Genomic DNA, 11,733 nt, shown 5'->3' on the forward strand with positions numbered 1-11,733 from the left:
GTTGTGTTGGTAGAAGAAAGAACTGACTGCACTGAAAAATGTAAATAATTAGAAAAAAAATAAATCAGTGCTCCATTTTTCCCTATGCAGGAAACAACGGAAAAAGCTTCATGACCGGCTTCGGCAGAGCCTTCGGTCTGAAAGAAACACCATGATGAACGTAGCCAACGGGCCCCACCACCCCAATCCGCCCCCCGAGAACGTGCAGCTGGTGAATGTATGTTGACTCTGCCCAGTGGGAAAGTTCAGCATCTCTCCTCTGTTCAGGCACCTTGAAGTTTATTTTCTAAAGCTCTTAGGCTCTTAGCTGCTGCCATTAATCACCAGGGCTTCCAGGAAGCCAAGTTTTCGCCGAGAGAAAATAATGGGAACATTTTTTAAAGTGGATTTGGTGACTGTAAAACCAGTACATTTCCTCTTATAAAGTGTTCATTAACGGGTCGGAATAATAATGTTGAAACCCAACATTCTGTAAGGAAGCCATAACCGGAAGATAGAGCAGAGAAAAAAACACAAAGAAAATAATAAAACTCATGATACAAGAATCAGAAGGAAATGTTTTATTTTTTTATACTTGGGAAATGAAGGCTGCTTGAGTCTATCTAACTAATTAGCACTGATAACTGAGCTAAAGGCTCTAGAATCCTTTTTTTTTTAATTAGAGGCATTTTGAGGTGCCTGATAATTTACTGATTCTGAGAAGGGAGATATTAGGCCATGGAAAATGTTAAGGGCATTACCAGACTTGCTTCTCAGTAGCCAAAACAGAAGAATTTAATACTATCTAATTCCTTGACTCTTTCTACAAGATACCAAACCCTTCGGAGGAAATATATCCTTCACCATTCAAAGATGTATTTTTAAAATTTACCAATCATCTAGCTTTTAAATATAATGAAGTCATTAAATATTAGATTCAGAGAATCTTTAGATAGCATCTTCCAAAGCTCCCCCTGGTTTTTTTACAGATAGGGTAAGTCCTTTACATATGAACAAGTTCCATGTGAACAAGTTCTTATTTGTAAATCCAATTTGTTGGTAAGTCCAACAAAGTTAGCCTACATACCCAACTAACACAACCGGCTATATAGTACTATAATAAGTTTATAATCCGTTCACATCTTTTTGAAAGTTTGCAACTTGAAGGTTCTTATGTAGGGGACTTACCATAAGAGCCAAGGCAGAACGGAACTCAGCTTTCCTGGTTTCTGGAGTATTACTCTTCCTACTTCACCATCATTCTTGTTTTGTTTTCATTTCCCTTAGATGATTGGCTTTTTATAAGCAGAGCTGGAAGAGTATATGACAGTACCATTTTCAGTCTTACAGTCAAAGATGAATTTTGTGTGGAGCAAATATATCAAAAGACCCAAGTTCAGGGTTGCTAGTAGTTCAACCACCAGGAAGTCAGAAGACTGTTAGGTGCTGATAAATTAACATCCTTCACTACCAGTGAAGTAGTTAAGGATGAAGTAGTTAAGGAAAGGATGAAGTAACATCCTTTCCTCCCCCTACCAGTGTGTTCATTAGAATGTTCTGCACAGTTGCTAAGTACATTCTCTGTTGACATACCTATAGTCTGTCATGGTGTGTATTATAATATAGAGGAGGCAGAATGACTGCCTGAATTCTGATCATGGCTCAAGCTACATGACTGTGAGCTTTAACTTTTCTAACCCCTATTTCATCATAAAAATAATACCTACTTCAAAAAGTTCCAGTGGGCATTAAGAAAATAATCCACATAATCAATCCATTAGCCCAGTGGCAGTTGGTGAGTGTTGTATAATTGTTAAATATTATTTTCATTAGATTCACTGAGCTTACATTGCCTTCCAGGGAACAAGAGTCATTTGTTACACAGACTAAAAATAGCTCATTACATATGACAACACCATCTTTTCCTTAAAGCAAAGATCCACATGGAATAAACCTTTCTATGGTTAAGATAACCAGCTAGAGTTTCAAGTATAATTCAGATTGTATTGTTTTTGTTTCCATGAATATATCAGTTTCTTTTAGAGCCCATAACCTATCAGATCATCAAATGTCCTATTTCATCTAAGACTATTCCTATGCATGTCTTTTCCCATTACTTAACTCAATTTGGTGTAAATACTAACAGTGTTTAAAAGAAAATTTTAAAATGTCCCTCTCTTACTAATAAAGGTGGTAATAACTACTGTGATTCAGTGGTAAAAAATAAAGTAGAATCTATTTGTACCAAATATAAGACCCACTATCTATTGTATGGCTTGTCAAGGTTTATAACATTGGCCACTGTTATAAATTCTTCAAATCTCTCAGTAGCCTTGTTAGTCTTACCACGGACAATGAGGTAAAAATTTCAATGATACCATTAGAGCAACATGGATGCTGGGAAATCGAAAGAGAAATGTAGATTCAAAACATAGAGATTATTTTAAAAATTCTTCTAATGACTTAAAATTTAAAATAAGACAAAAATTTCTGTGCTTGCAACAGCTTACAAAGTAAGTACTGTGAAGGTGTTTGTATTGAATTCTAGTCATGTTATCAGTTGGAAACGAAAGAGAAGAAACAGGTCTTCTCTGATAAAATGTAGTTGTTAAAGTAGAACCTACATTGTGTGTGTATATCCAAAGAGATTTTCATGAATTCTATTTATCTAATTTAAAGATCATACTAACCAGGATAGGCTTTGCCATATGGCCACTGGAGAAATAGAGCTTATTATGCAGCATGTGTATTAGAAGAGTAGATTTGTGTGTGTATGTGACATTGTTAGAATTTTGACTTCCCTAAATCTTCAAGTTGTGTCTCTTTGTTTATCCAGCAATACGTATCTAAAAATGTCATCTCTAGCGAGCATATTGTTGAGAGAGAGGCGGAGACGTCTTTTTCCACCAGTCACTACACTTCGACAGCTCATCATTCCACTACTGTCACTCAGACTCCCAGTCACAGGTATGAGAATAAAAAGCTGCGTGACATTTCTCCAAGAACTAATATTTACACATTCCCTTTTGTTCTCCCTGCCTACGAAAGGAACAGGAGGTACTTATAAGGCAGTGCGGTCCTGTAGTGCATATGATTTGGAACAAAAACAGGCTTTGGACATCCAATTGACTCTGCCACTAATTGCTATTTGAATCTGACCCTCAACTTTTCTGTCACCAAAACAAGGGGAAGTAATACCCACCTTACAGTATTGTTATTCCCCATTTTAGAGATTGTCTTTTTTCATGCCTGACCATTTGCAGAATTGCTGTTATTGTTACTCAGTCACTAAGTCCTGTCCAACTCTTTGTGACCCCATGGACTATAGCCCGCCAGGCTCCTCTGGCCTCCACTGTCTCCCAGAGTTTGCTCAAATTCATGTCCATTGAGTCAGTGCTGCTATCTTACCGTCTCATCCTCTGGCGCCTGCTTCTCCTTTCACCTTCAGTCTTCCATAGCATCAGGGTCTTTTCCAATGAATTGCTATACTGAAAAGAGTTTGTCTAAGATACTATATAATACTTAGAAGCTGACTTCTTCCAGTGGTTGGATTGCCCTGGAATAGCACATGAAAACGGGTTACCTAGCTGAACCTCAAACTCTCAAACGCTCTGGTGATATCTGAGCGTGTACTGCCAAGGGCAGCACTGGACTTCCAAATGGAGCATATAAGAGCAGGGTATCCTTAATCTAAGACGCTCAAGAACAGAGAGACTCTAAAAATATTTAGTACAAAATGGCATTTGTTTAATGTGTGTTGAATGGGTGAACATGTAAATAAAGTGTATCCTTGCAAAGCTAACCTAAATCACGATCCTATGCATCACAAGCATCTTAATAGACAGTCCCGTTCTGAGACAAGTAATGCCAGCGTGAAACATCAGTCATTTGCAAGATTTGTCACTTCCCTCCCTTTCATGTCCATGTGTGCATAGAATTAAAAATCTCCCTCTCTGTCTCTGCCTCTCACACTTCCCCTGTAGCTGGAGCAATGGACACACTGAAAGCATCATTTCGGAAAGCCACTCTGTCATCGTGATGTCATCCGTAGAAAACAGTAGGCACAGCAGCCCCACTGGGGGCCCGAGAGGACGTCTCAATGGCTTGGGAGGCCCTCGTGAATGTAACAGCTTCCTCAGGCATGCCAGAGAAACCCCTGACTCCTACCGAGACTCTCCTCATAGTGAAAGGTAAAACCGAAGGGCAAAGCTACTGCAGAGAAGAAAGCACCCCAGTAAGAGAATCCCCGTGAGCACCTGCTCTCCCACCTAAGGAAGCTGCTCTCATGAGAATAAGGGGCGCCAGTTGCCTGGTCTAGGAGTGATCCTAGTTGATGAAGGCATTTTTTGGTTTGACTGAACTCATTTCTTCCGAGCTTCTCGCATCATCCCAGTGGCTGACAGGCAACAAACTCTTAAAAGAGCTGGAATGATTTGATGTGGAAGGTGCAGCAGTTTTGGAGTTCCCAGCTTTGACCTTAGGCTCAGACCCTCTGGGGGAGTCTCAGTTTCCTCAACTGGAACTTGAGAACACTGGCCTCAGTGATCGATCAGGACCCTTCTAGAATCCTAAGTGGCCAGTTACCCAAAGTCTGGTCAATCTGGCCTCCTGTTCTCATGAGCTAACCCTTTCTTACCTTCCAGCCTCAGTTAAATCAGATCAAGGGCTGTGACCTTGCCAACTGTCCTGGGGATGGCTTGCGTTCCAGCAGACAGTATCCCTTTGTGAAATTCCAGCAAGGAATGCATCCATCAATCTCCTGTCCACTGCGGCTCGCAGTCTTCACAGGAGGTTTTCAAAGCAGATATTGCCTTTGATGTGGCTTTTATTCCAGAATGTGTTGGCTTTCTTCTGGGGCTATTGGGTTGGGTGGGGGAAGTCAAGACAAACGTAAAATAAAGATCAGAAGAAAGTAACCTGAAAGAGATGCTTAATAGCATTACTGAATTCATAGAGTCTCCCGATCCATTCTCACCTAAAGTGGGGGAGAAAATTATACCCACCCAGCATTCCTAGTCCATCAAGAAGCTGTTACTCATTTGTTTTCAAATCCAGCAGGGTGTTGTCTGTTTGTTGGTTTACTTTATTGTTTTCTCAGTCCAATCTCTGGCCACTTGCTAAAAGGTTTACATAATGTCGAAGTCATACTTGGTTTTCATGGGTGGAGATGATTTGGGTACACTCCTTCGCTCATACAGCAAAGGATGACCAGTTTGGAGCCGGCAGGTCACTTAGAGCCTACTTATTACTTTTTCAAGGGCCTTTACTCCAAAATGGCTTTTCAGAATTTTATGGAATTAGTGATTGCTCTGACTCATCTATGAAAAAGTAAGCTTGGTCCAAAGCTGGTTTAAACCATCAGCCTTAAATTCATGTAAGTGTATATGTATTAAGCCTGTTTCGATTCAATCCTTTTAGAAACTTGAGAGAGAAGATAGGGATAAATTCTTTCTCCATCACCACAGGTGATGTTTATCTTTAAAGGTTGAAATTTTCCTGCTGGGATAGGCTTCCTTTTATACCCCAGGTATTATTTAGGCCATCAGAATGTACCTAGCATCCTGGAGAAAAACAATGAAGCCGTGCTATGGTCTGGTTGAATCTGGATTAGCATTTCTCAGAGAGCTTAATTTAAGTATCCCCAAAATAATAAGTCTGGAGACTCGAGCCCCAGATATTTCCATCTGGAGACACTTTCCCATTTTAGACACAGTCAGATCTCACATCTGTATGACTCAGAATCATGGATGGCAAGCAGGAGGGTTAATAGGTTTCTTGTTCCTGTTAGCTGGAGATGAGAAGACGGTGTCCTGTGTCATCACAGGTCATGTCAAATTAGACTCTGCAAATGCCAACGTGAAGGAAAGAGTCCTTTAGTGCTACACATTGGTGACATTTTTATCTAAGCTGAGAAATGTGACTCTGAATAAGCCACATCTTTCTCAGTGCCACGTAAGGTCTTCTTGTTTTGGGGGAAGAAAACACGGTATGGTAAAAACAGTGCACTCGATGTCTTGACAACGAGATTTCCTGAGCGTTATCAAACATAGCACAACATAAGGTGACATGGTACAGCCCACCTTTGAGCAGTCAGTAAAGATAAGCCAGAGCTGGATACAGCAGTGGGTTTTGGAAGAGAGGTAGACCAGGGATTGGACATAACGATGAAGCCAAGCGTCAGCTATCTTTGAATGTCATGGTCAGTGGGATATAGAGTTGCAAATGGAATGTTAAGAAGTCGCATTTCATGGAAAAGTTAAAAGCGCACAAATGTGTTACGCTGTTTTCAGGAATAAATCTAAGTTACTATGCTCTTTTTTTTTCATAAGACATAACCTTATAGCTGAGCTAAGGAGAAACAAGGCCCACAGATCCAAATGCATGCAGATCCAGCTTTCCGCAACTCATCTTAGAGCTTCTTCCATTCCCCATTTGGGCTTCATTCTCTAAGACCCCTTGGCCTTTAGGAAGGTATAGTATTTAAGTAATACTTCTTCCCCTTCCAAATCCCCGAGCCTTGGTCCTTACAAACTGAGAGGTTTCCAGGACCCTGTGCCCTCTTGTCTTAACTCACATGCTTTTATTGAAAATCATGATTAAAAAAATAAAATCACGATGAGATGGAAACAAATCTCAAACGCTTTGCTAAGCCAGGCAATTTAGCTGATCTTTGCATGCACTCCTGTGAGGAGACTCTTGACCACCTAATTGGAGATTCCAAATGTCTTAGTGTAAAACCTGAGATGTCTACAATGAAGAGAATTACTCTGTTGTCTGATGATGATATCTGATGATAAGAGAATGACCTCTGCCCCCTGACCCCCCCACCCCTCACTCTCTGCCTCTCTCATTGCACCGCACTTACGCTGGGGTCTTCTGTGCTCACACAGGTATGTATCAGCAATGACCACCCCGGCTCGTATGTCACCTGTAGATTTCCACACGCCAAGCTCCCCCAAGTCACCCCCTTCGGAAATGTCCCCGCCCGTGTCCAGCACGACGGTCTCCATGCCCTCCATGGCGGTCAGTCCCTTCGTGGAAGAGGAGAGACCCCTGCTCCTTGTGACGCCACCACGGCTGCGGGAGAAGTATGACCACCACGCCCAGCAATTCAACTCGTTCCACTGCAACCCCGCGCATGAGAGCAACAGCCTGCCCCCCAGCCCCTTGAGGATAGTGGAGGATGAGGAATATGAAACGACCCAGGAGTACGAACCAGCTCAAGAGCCGGTTAAGAAACTCACCAACAGCAGCCGGCGGGCCAAAAGAACCAAGCCCAATGGTCACATTGCCCACAGGTTGGAAATGGACAACAACACAGGCGCTGACAGCAGTAACTCAGAGAGCGAAACAGAGGATGAAAGAGTAGGAGAAGATACGCCTTTCCTGGCCATACAGAACCCCCTGGCAGCCAGTCTCGAGGCGGCCCCTGCCTTCCGCCTGGTCGACAGCAGGACTAACCCAACAGGCCGCTTCTCTCCGCAGGAAGAATTGCAGGCCAGGCTCTCCGGTGTAATCGCTAACCAAGACCCTATCGCTGTCTAAAACCGAAATACACCCATAGATTCACCTGTAAAACTTTATTTTATATAATAAAGTATTCCACCTTAAATTAAACAATTTATTTTATTTTAGCAGTTCTGCAAATAGAAAACAGGAAAAAAAAACTTTTATAAATTAAATATATGTATGTACAAATGTGTTATGTGCCATATGTAGCAATTTTTTTACAGTATTTCCAAACGAGAAAGATATCAATGGTGCCTTTATGTTATGTTATGTCCAGAGCAAGTTTTGTACCATTCCGTGACTGCTTTTTCACAGTATTTCAGCAACCCTCCACCCCATAATATTCTGTTTTTTGCTGGCTTCTCGTGCATTGCATTATGATGTTGACTGGATGTATGATTTACAAGATTTGCACCTGTCGCTCTGTTTGCTTCGAGTAGTACTCAATCAGGATGTCTTGTAATGGCGCATCCATCCAATACTCCCCCTCTGTATGAGATTTTTCTTTTGCTTTCCGTATGTGAAATGAGTTGTGTCTACTCTGCCAGCCAAAGGTTTGCTTCACTGGGCTCTGAGATAATAGTAGATCCAGCAGCATGCTACTATTAATTACAGCAGGAAACTGCATTAAGTCATGTTACATATTAGGAAGAAAGTAATATTGTGATTTTTTCAAAAACTATATTATTCATCAGAAGACAGCTTGCTCTGACTTAAAAGGAGCTACCATTTACTTTATGCGGATTGATTTTTCTCAACAAAAGAAAAAAAACAAGTTTTGGGGCTAGCACCAAAGTGGATGCTGGCTAGCGATCAGGGTGAGGTCCAGCCCTAAGCTGAGGACTCGCTTTCACTTTCTCTCTCTGGGGGAATGATACAGCGGCTCATCTAATTGAAGAGCAAACCATGGCTGGAAAAGGTGCAATCATTCTTGACTTGTGTTTTTTCACTGATTTGGGAGCTAGTGATTGGTTGTGTCTTCTCGGCTCAAGGACAGACGTGTTATGGCACAAAACCCCCCAGCTTCAACAGCGCACTCAGCAATTTGTCTGGAATACTTCTGGAATGAAGTGTGCCTGTTGTATACGGCGGTGACATCATTATACAGGACTAGTTCTGCCGTAGATTGTCTAGAGGAGGAAACATGTGGAAGACACAGGGGAAGAGTGGCCATGTGAGCCCGGTGTGTCATTTTTTAAGTTTTTTTTTTTTTGCCCATTCCTTTGTCCGCATTATTCTTTTCTTGTTTTTCAATCTCACCTTGATTAGATCGTACTATGCATGAACATTTTTGTCAGGAATGGCCCGTGTGCATGTCTTTTGTGATTAGGAAGAACCTCCCATGAACAAGGATGCATCAAGAAACAGCAGTAGTCTCTGAAAGATTGCACCTTTCCTTGCAGAAATGACCCCCACGTGTGCTAACCTCTCCGTTGGCAGCTGTATCATCCATTTTCCCCCTTTCTTACTTTTTGCTTTACTGTCAACAAAAATAGGATTAAGATGGGTCCGCCTTTGGCACGTCCTCTCGTGGTAAGCAATCCAAGGAAGGTCCGTAGGTAAAATACTTGAAATAACTGCTAATCCAGGAAAAGAAGAGAATTTTATAAAATATTGTAGTCCCATGTCTGTCAAGTTGGGCTGGAGGTTTACTTAGGTTCCAAGCGGCCTCCTAGGAGCCATGGGACAAAGTGGGGAGATAGGTTAGCAGGGGGTTCAAAATACCAGCCGTGAATTTAAGGAGAGGGACTCTGTTGATTGCAAGTAAATGGAGTCTATTTCTTCACCACATCTCTATGTTAAAATCCAAAGGAAGAAGGGACATGCAAAGAGATCTTAGAAGAAAAGTGCAGGCTGAGCGTGAGTCATGTCATCGAGCTCCTAAGTGTTTCTACAGTTCACAGACAGCGTCTATGGGCCCTTGGCATTTCGTATCCCAAGCGTCCTTCATGCTTCCATGCCACTTTCTCTGTGCTCAGAAGTGTCCTCGTGTGCTTGTTCACCTTTCCAAAGGAGCCCTTGACAACTCCCCAAGTTGCACTGATTTCCCAATTCTGTAAAATCAGTAAGCTCACAGCAGGGGAAAGAAAAGTCAACCCCAAGAAGTTCTCCAAATTATTCTCAATTGCCTTTGAAGACCTGGACTCCTTCTTAGGCTATTTCAATTTAAAAAAAAAAAAAAAATCCTACCATAATTAAAACTCTAGAATTTTAGTTTCAAATTCTTCAGGCATGGGAGTGTTGTTCTGAAGAATTTCAGGAATAAATAAAATCTTTGATCGAGAGCAAGAAACAACATGTTCCTCAGTATGAAAAATCTCTGTCAATTTTCAGGTTGCAAAAACAGATGACAATTGAGGACAAGAGGAAGTTTTCTTTCCAACTTGGTTCTGGTCACTCATCAAGGTGACATATATCAGTTAGGACAGGCTTTCTGTCCATAGAATGATAGATTTCCTTCATAGGAAAGGCCAGCAGGCTACTCGGGGCTCCCTGCTGTGGCCACCAGATTTGTGTCCACAGGGGCATCTCTGGGATGTTCAAATGCCACCATCCCTGTTTATAAACTCAGGAGTGCAGTGGCAATGCAAAGAAAGCATGTGAACCAACATTCCCAGCCTAAGGGAAGCCTCTCTGGGTCTTCAGATGGTGGAAATTGCTGAGACGTTTGACAGTGACTTTGTTTCCTGGGTCTGAGATCATGTCCCATTGAGGAAGATGCAGGGGAGAGTAGAATATGAAAAATGCCTTTTTATTACTCTGGGTTCCTTTCACGTCCTGCTCTCCCTCCTTGCCTGGTAGGACTTTTATTTCTGAGAGTGTCTGGACAGTCTCCTGCTTTCTACAAAATGGCACTCTGCCTGGGAATTTGTGAATGTGTCCCAAAGACCAATATGCCATATCTTCCTTAAGTGTGACTGTCATGATAGAGTTTATCCAGGGTCATTTGCTCTGTAACTTTTTTTTTTTTTTAGCCTGGGTTGAAAGGTATATGGCTCACATTGGTAAAAATATAAAATACCTAGTTTTTTTAGTCCTGGCTGCATCCCACCAGCCACAAAGATGTCTATCCACAAAGGCCCATGAAACATTGCAGAGAAATGCAGACAAAAGGAAATGGCCACATATCACAAGTTCTCTTATATATTCTTTTGTAAATACACATTGTACATGACTTGGATGTGTTCCTAAATCATTTACTGTCTTTATGAGTTCATGTCAGTTTCTTTTTTTTTTTAACTCTTAACTTACTGTGTAACATTGTAAATAACATAATGTCCTTTATTATTTATATTTAAACATCTAACATAGAGTTGTTTTCATATAAGTTTAAGATAAATGTCAAAAATATATGTTTTTTGGTTTTTCTTTGCTTTAAAGTTATGTATCTTTTCCTTTTGCTTTTTTTTTTTAAGAATAATTTATTGTTCAGGAGAAAGAATGTATATGTAACTGAATCTATTTGAAGAATGCACATTTGAAGGCCGTGAGGTACTGATAAACTAAAGAATTTATTATCCAAAATACTAAGCAATAAGTAATTGTGATTTATTTAAGGTTTTGTCCATTTTCCATGAAAGACATTCTGCAATAAAGATGCTACTCTGCGGAGATCTGGGAGTGTGGGTCAGCAGACGAAGGGTCCAGTCTGTTAGACCAGCACCTTGCCTTTTACTGTGATGGCTGTGCTAATTCAGGACCCTGTTGGATGGATCCCGTGTTCATCTTGTCTTCCATTGCTTTTGCCACCCTGCCTGTCCTCACATCATCTCCTGCCTGTCGGTTCTGCTTACCACTGTGTTCCTTGTTGAAGGAACCACAACCAAGCAATATGACTTTTTTACATAAGAGCATAGACAGGACATCATAGGGCCTGATTGCCTGGATCCCGATTGTCACCATGTTCTGTAGAGACAGCATGTAATTTCTTCCAACTCATGGAAATGTCAGTATGGAAACCCATTCAGTCGTGAGACGGAGACATGTTACCGTGGTCCAGAGGATCCGGTGGCCACCACGGCTCAAAGGCAGCCAGTCAGAACGGGGCCCTGCTAAGCTCTCCTAGAGCTTAAGTAAGTGTGCTTTCTCCATCTGGTCTATGATTGAGCGATTCGCAGTTCTAAGAGGAAATAAGGCCAAATTGGGTTCTTTCCTCCTCATTCTATCAGTAAATCAAGCTCAGTGTCCATCTTACTGCTCAGGGAAGGACCTAGGCATGAGAAATGTCCTGCATTCTAAGACTCA

The 11,733-nt window shown here is 41.5% G+C and overlaps 1 protein-coding gene across 13 annotated transcripts in view; it reads left to right on the forward strand.

Moving 5' to 3' along the window:
- Window positions 1-11,100, forward strand: part of NRG1 (neuregulin 1) — a 233,943-nt gene extending 222,843 nt beyond the window's left edge. For 8 of the 13 annotated variants that reach the window (XM_005226079.5, XM_005226080.5, XM_005226081.5 and 5 more), the window contains 4 exons: window positions 91-217; window positions 2,816-2,946; window positions 3,963-4,169; window positions 6,870-11,100. In XM_005226079.5, coding sequence (XP_005226136.1) covers window positions 91-217; window positions 2,816-2,946; window positions 3,963-4,169; window positions 6,870-7,524 — 1,120 coding nt within the window. In that variant the 3' untranslated portion in view covers window positions 7,525-11,100. Of the gene's footprint in view, window positions 1-90; window positions 218-2,815; window positions 2,947-3,962; window positions 4,170-6,308; window positions 6,451-6,869 lie in introns of all 13 variants that reach the window. The other 5 variants (XM_005226084.5, XM_059882162.1, XM_005226085.5 and 2 more) reach the window with 1 other exon arrangement.
- Window positions 11,101-11,733: the final 633 nt, after the last annotated feature.

This window comes from Bos taurus, chromosome 27, assembly GCF_002263795.3.
Source record: "Bos taurus isolate L1 Dominette 01449 registration number 42190680 breed Hereford chromosome 27, ARS-UCD2.0, whole genome shotgun sequence".
NCBI lineage: Eukaryota > Metazoa > Chordata > Mammalia > Artiodactyla > Bovidae > Bos > Bos taurus.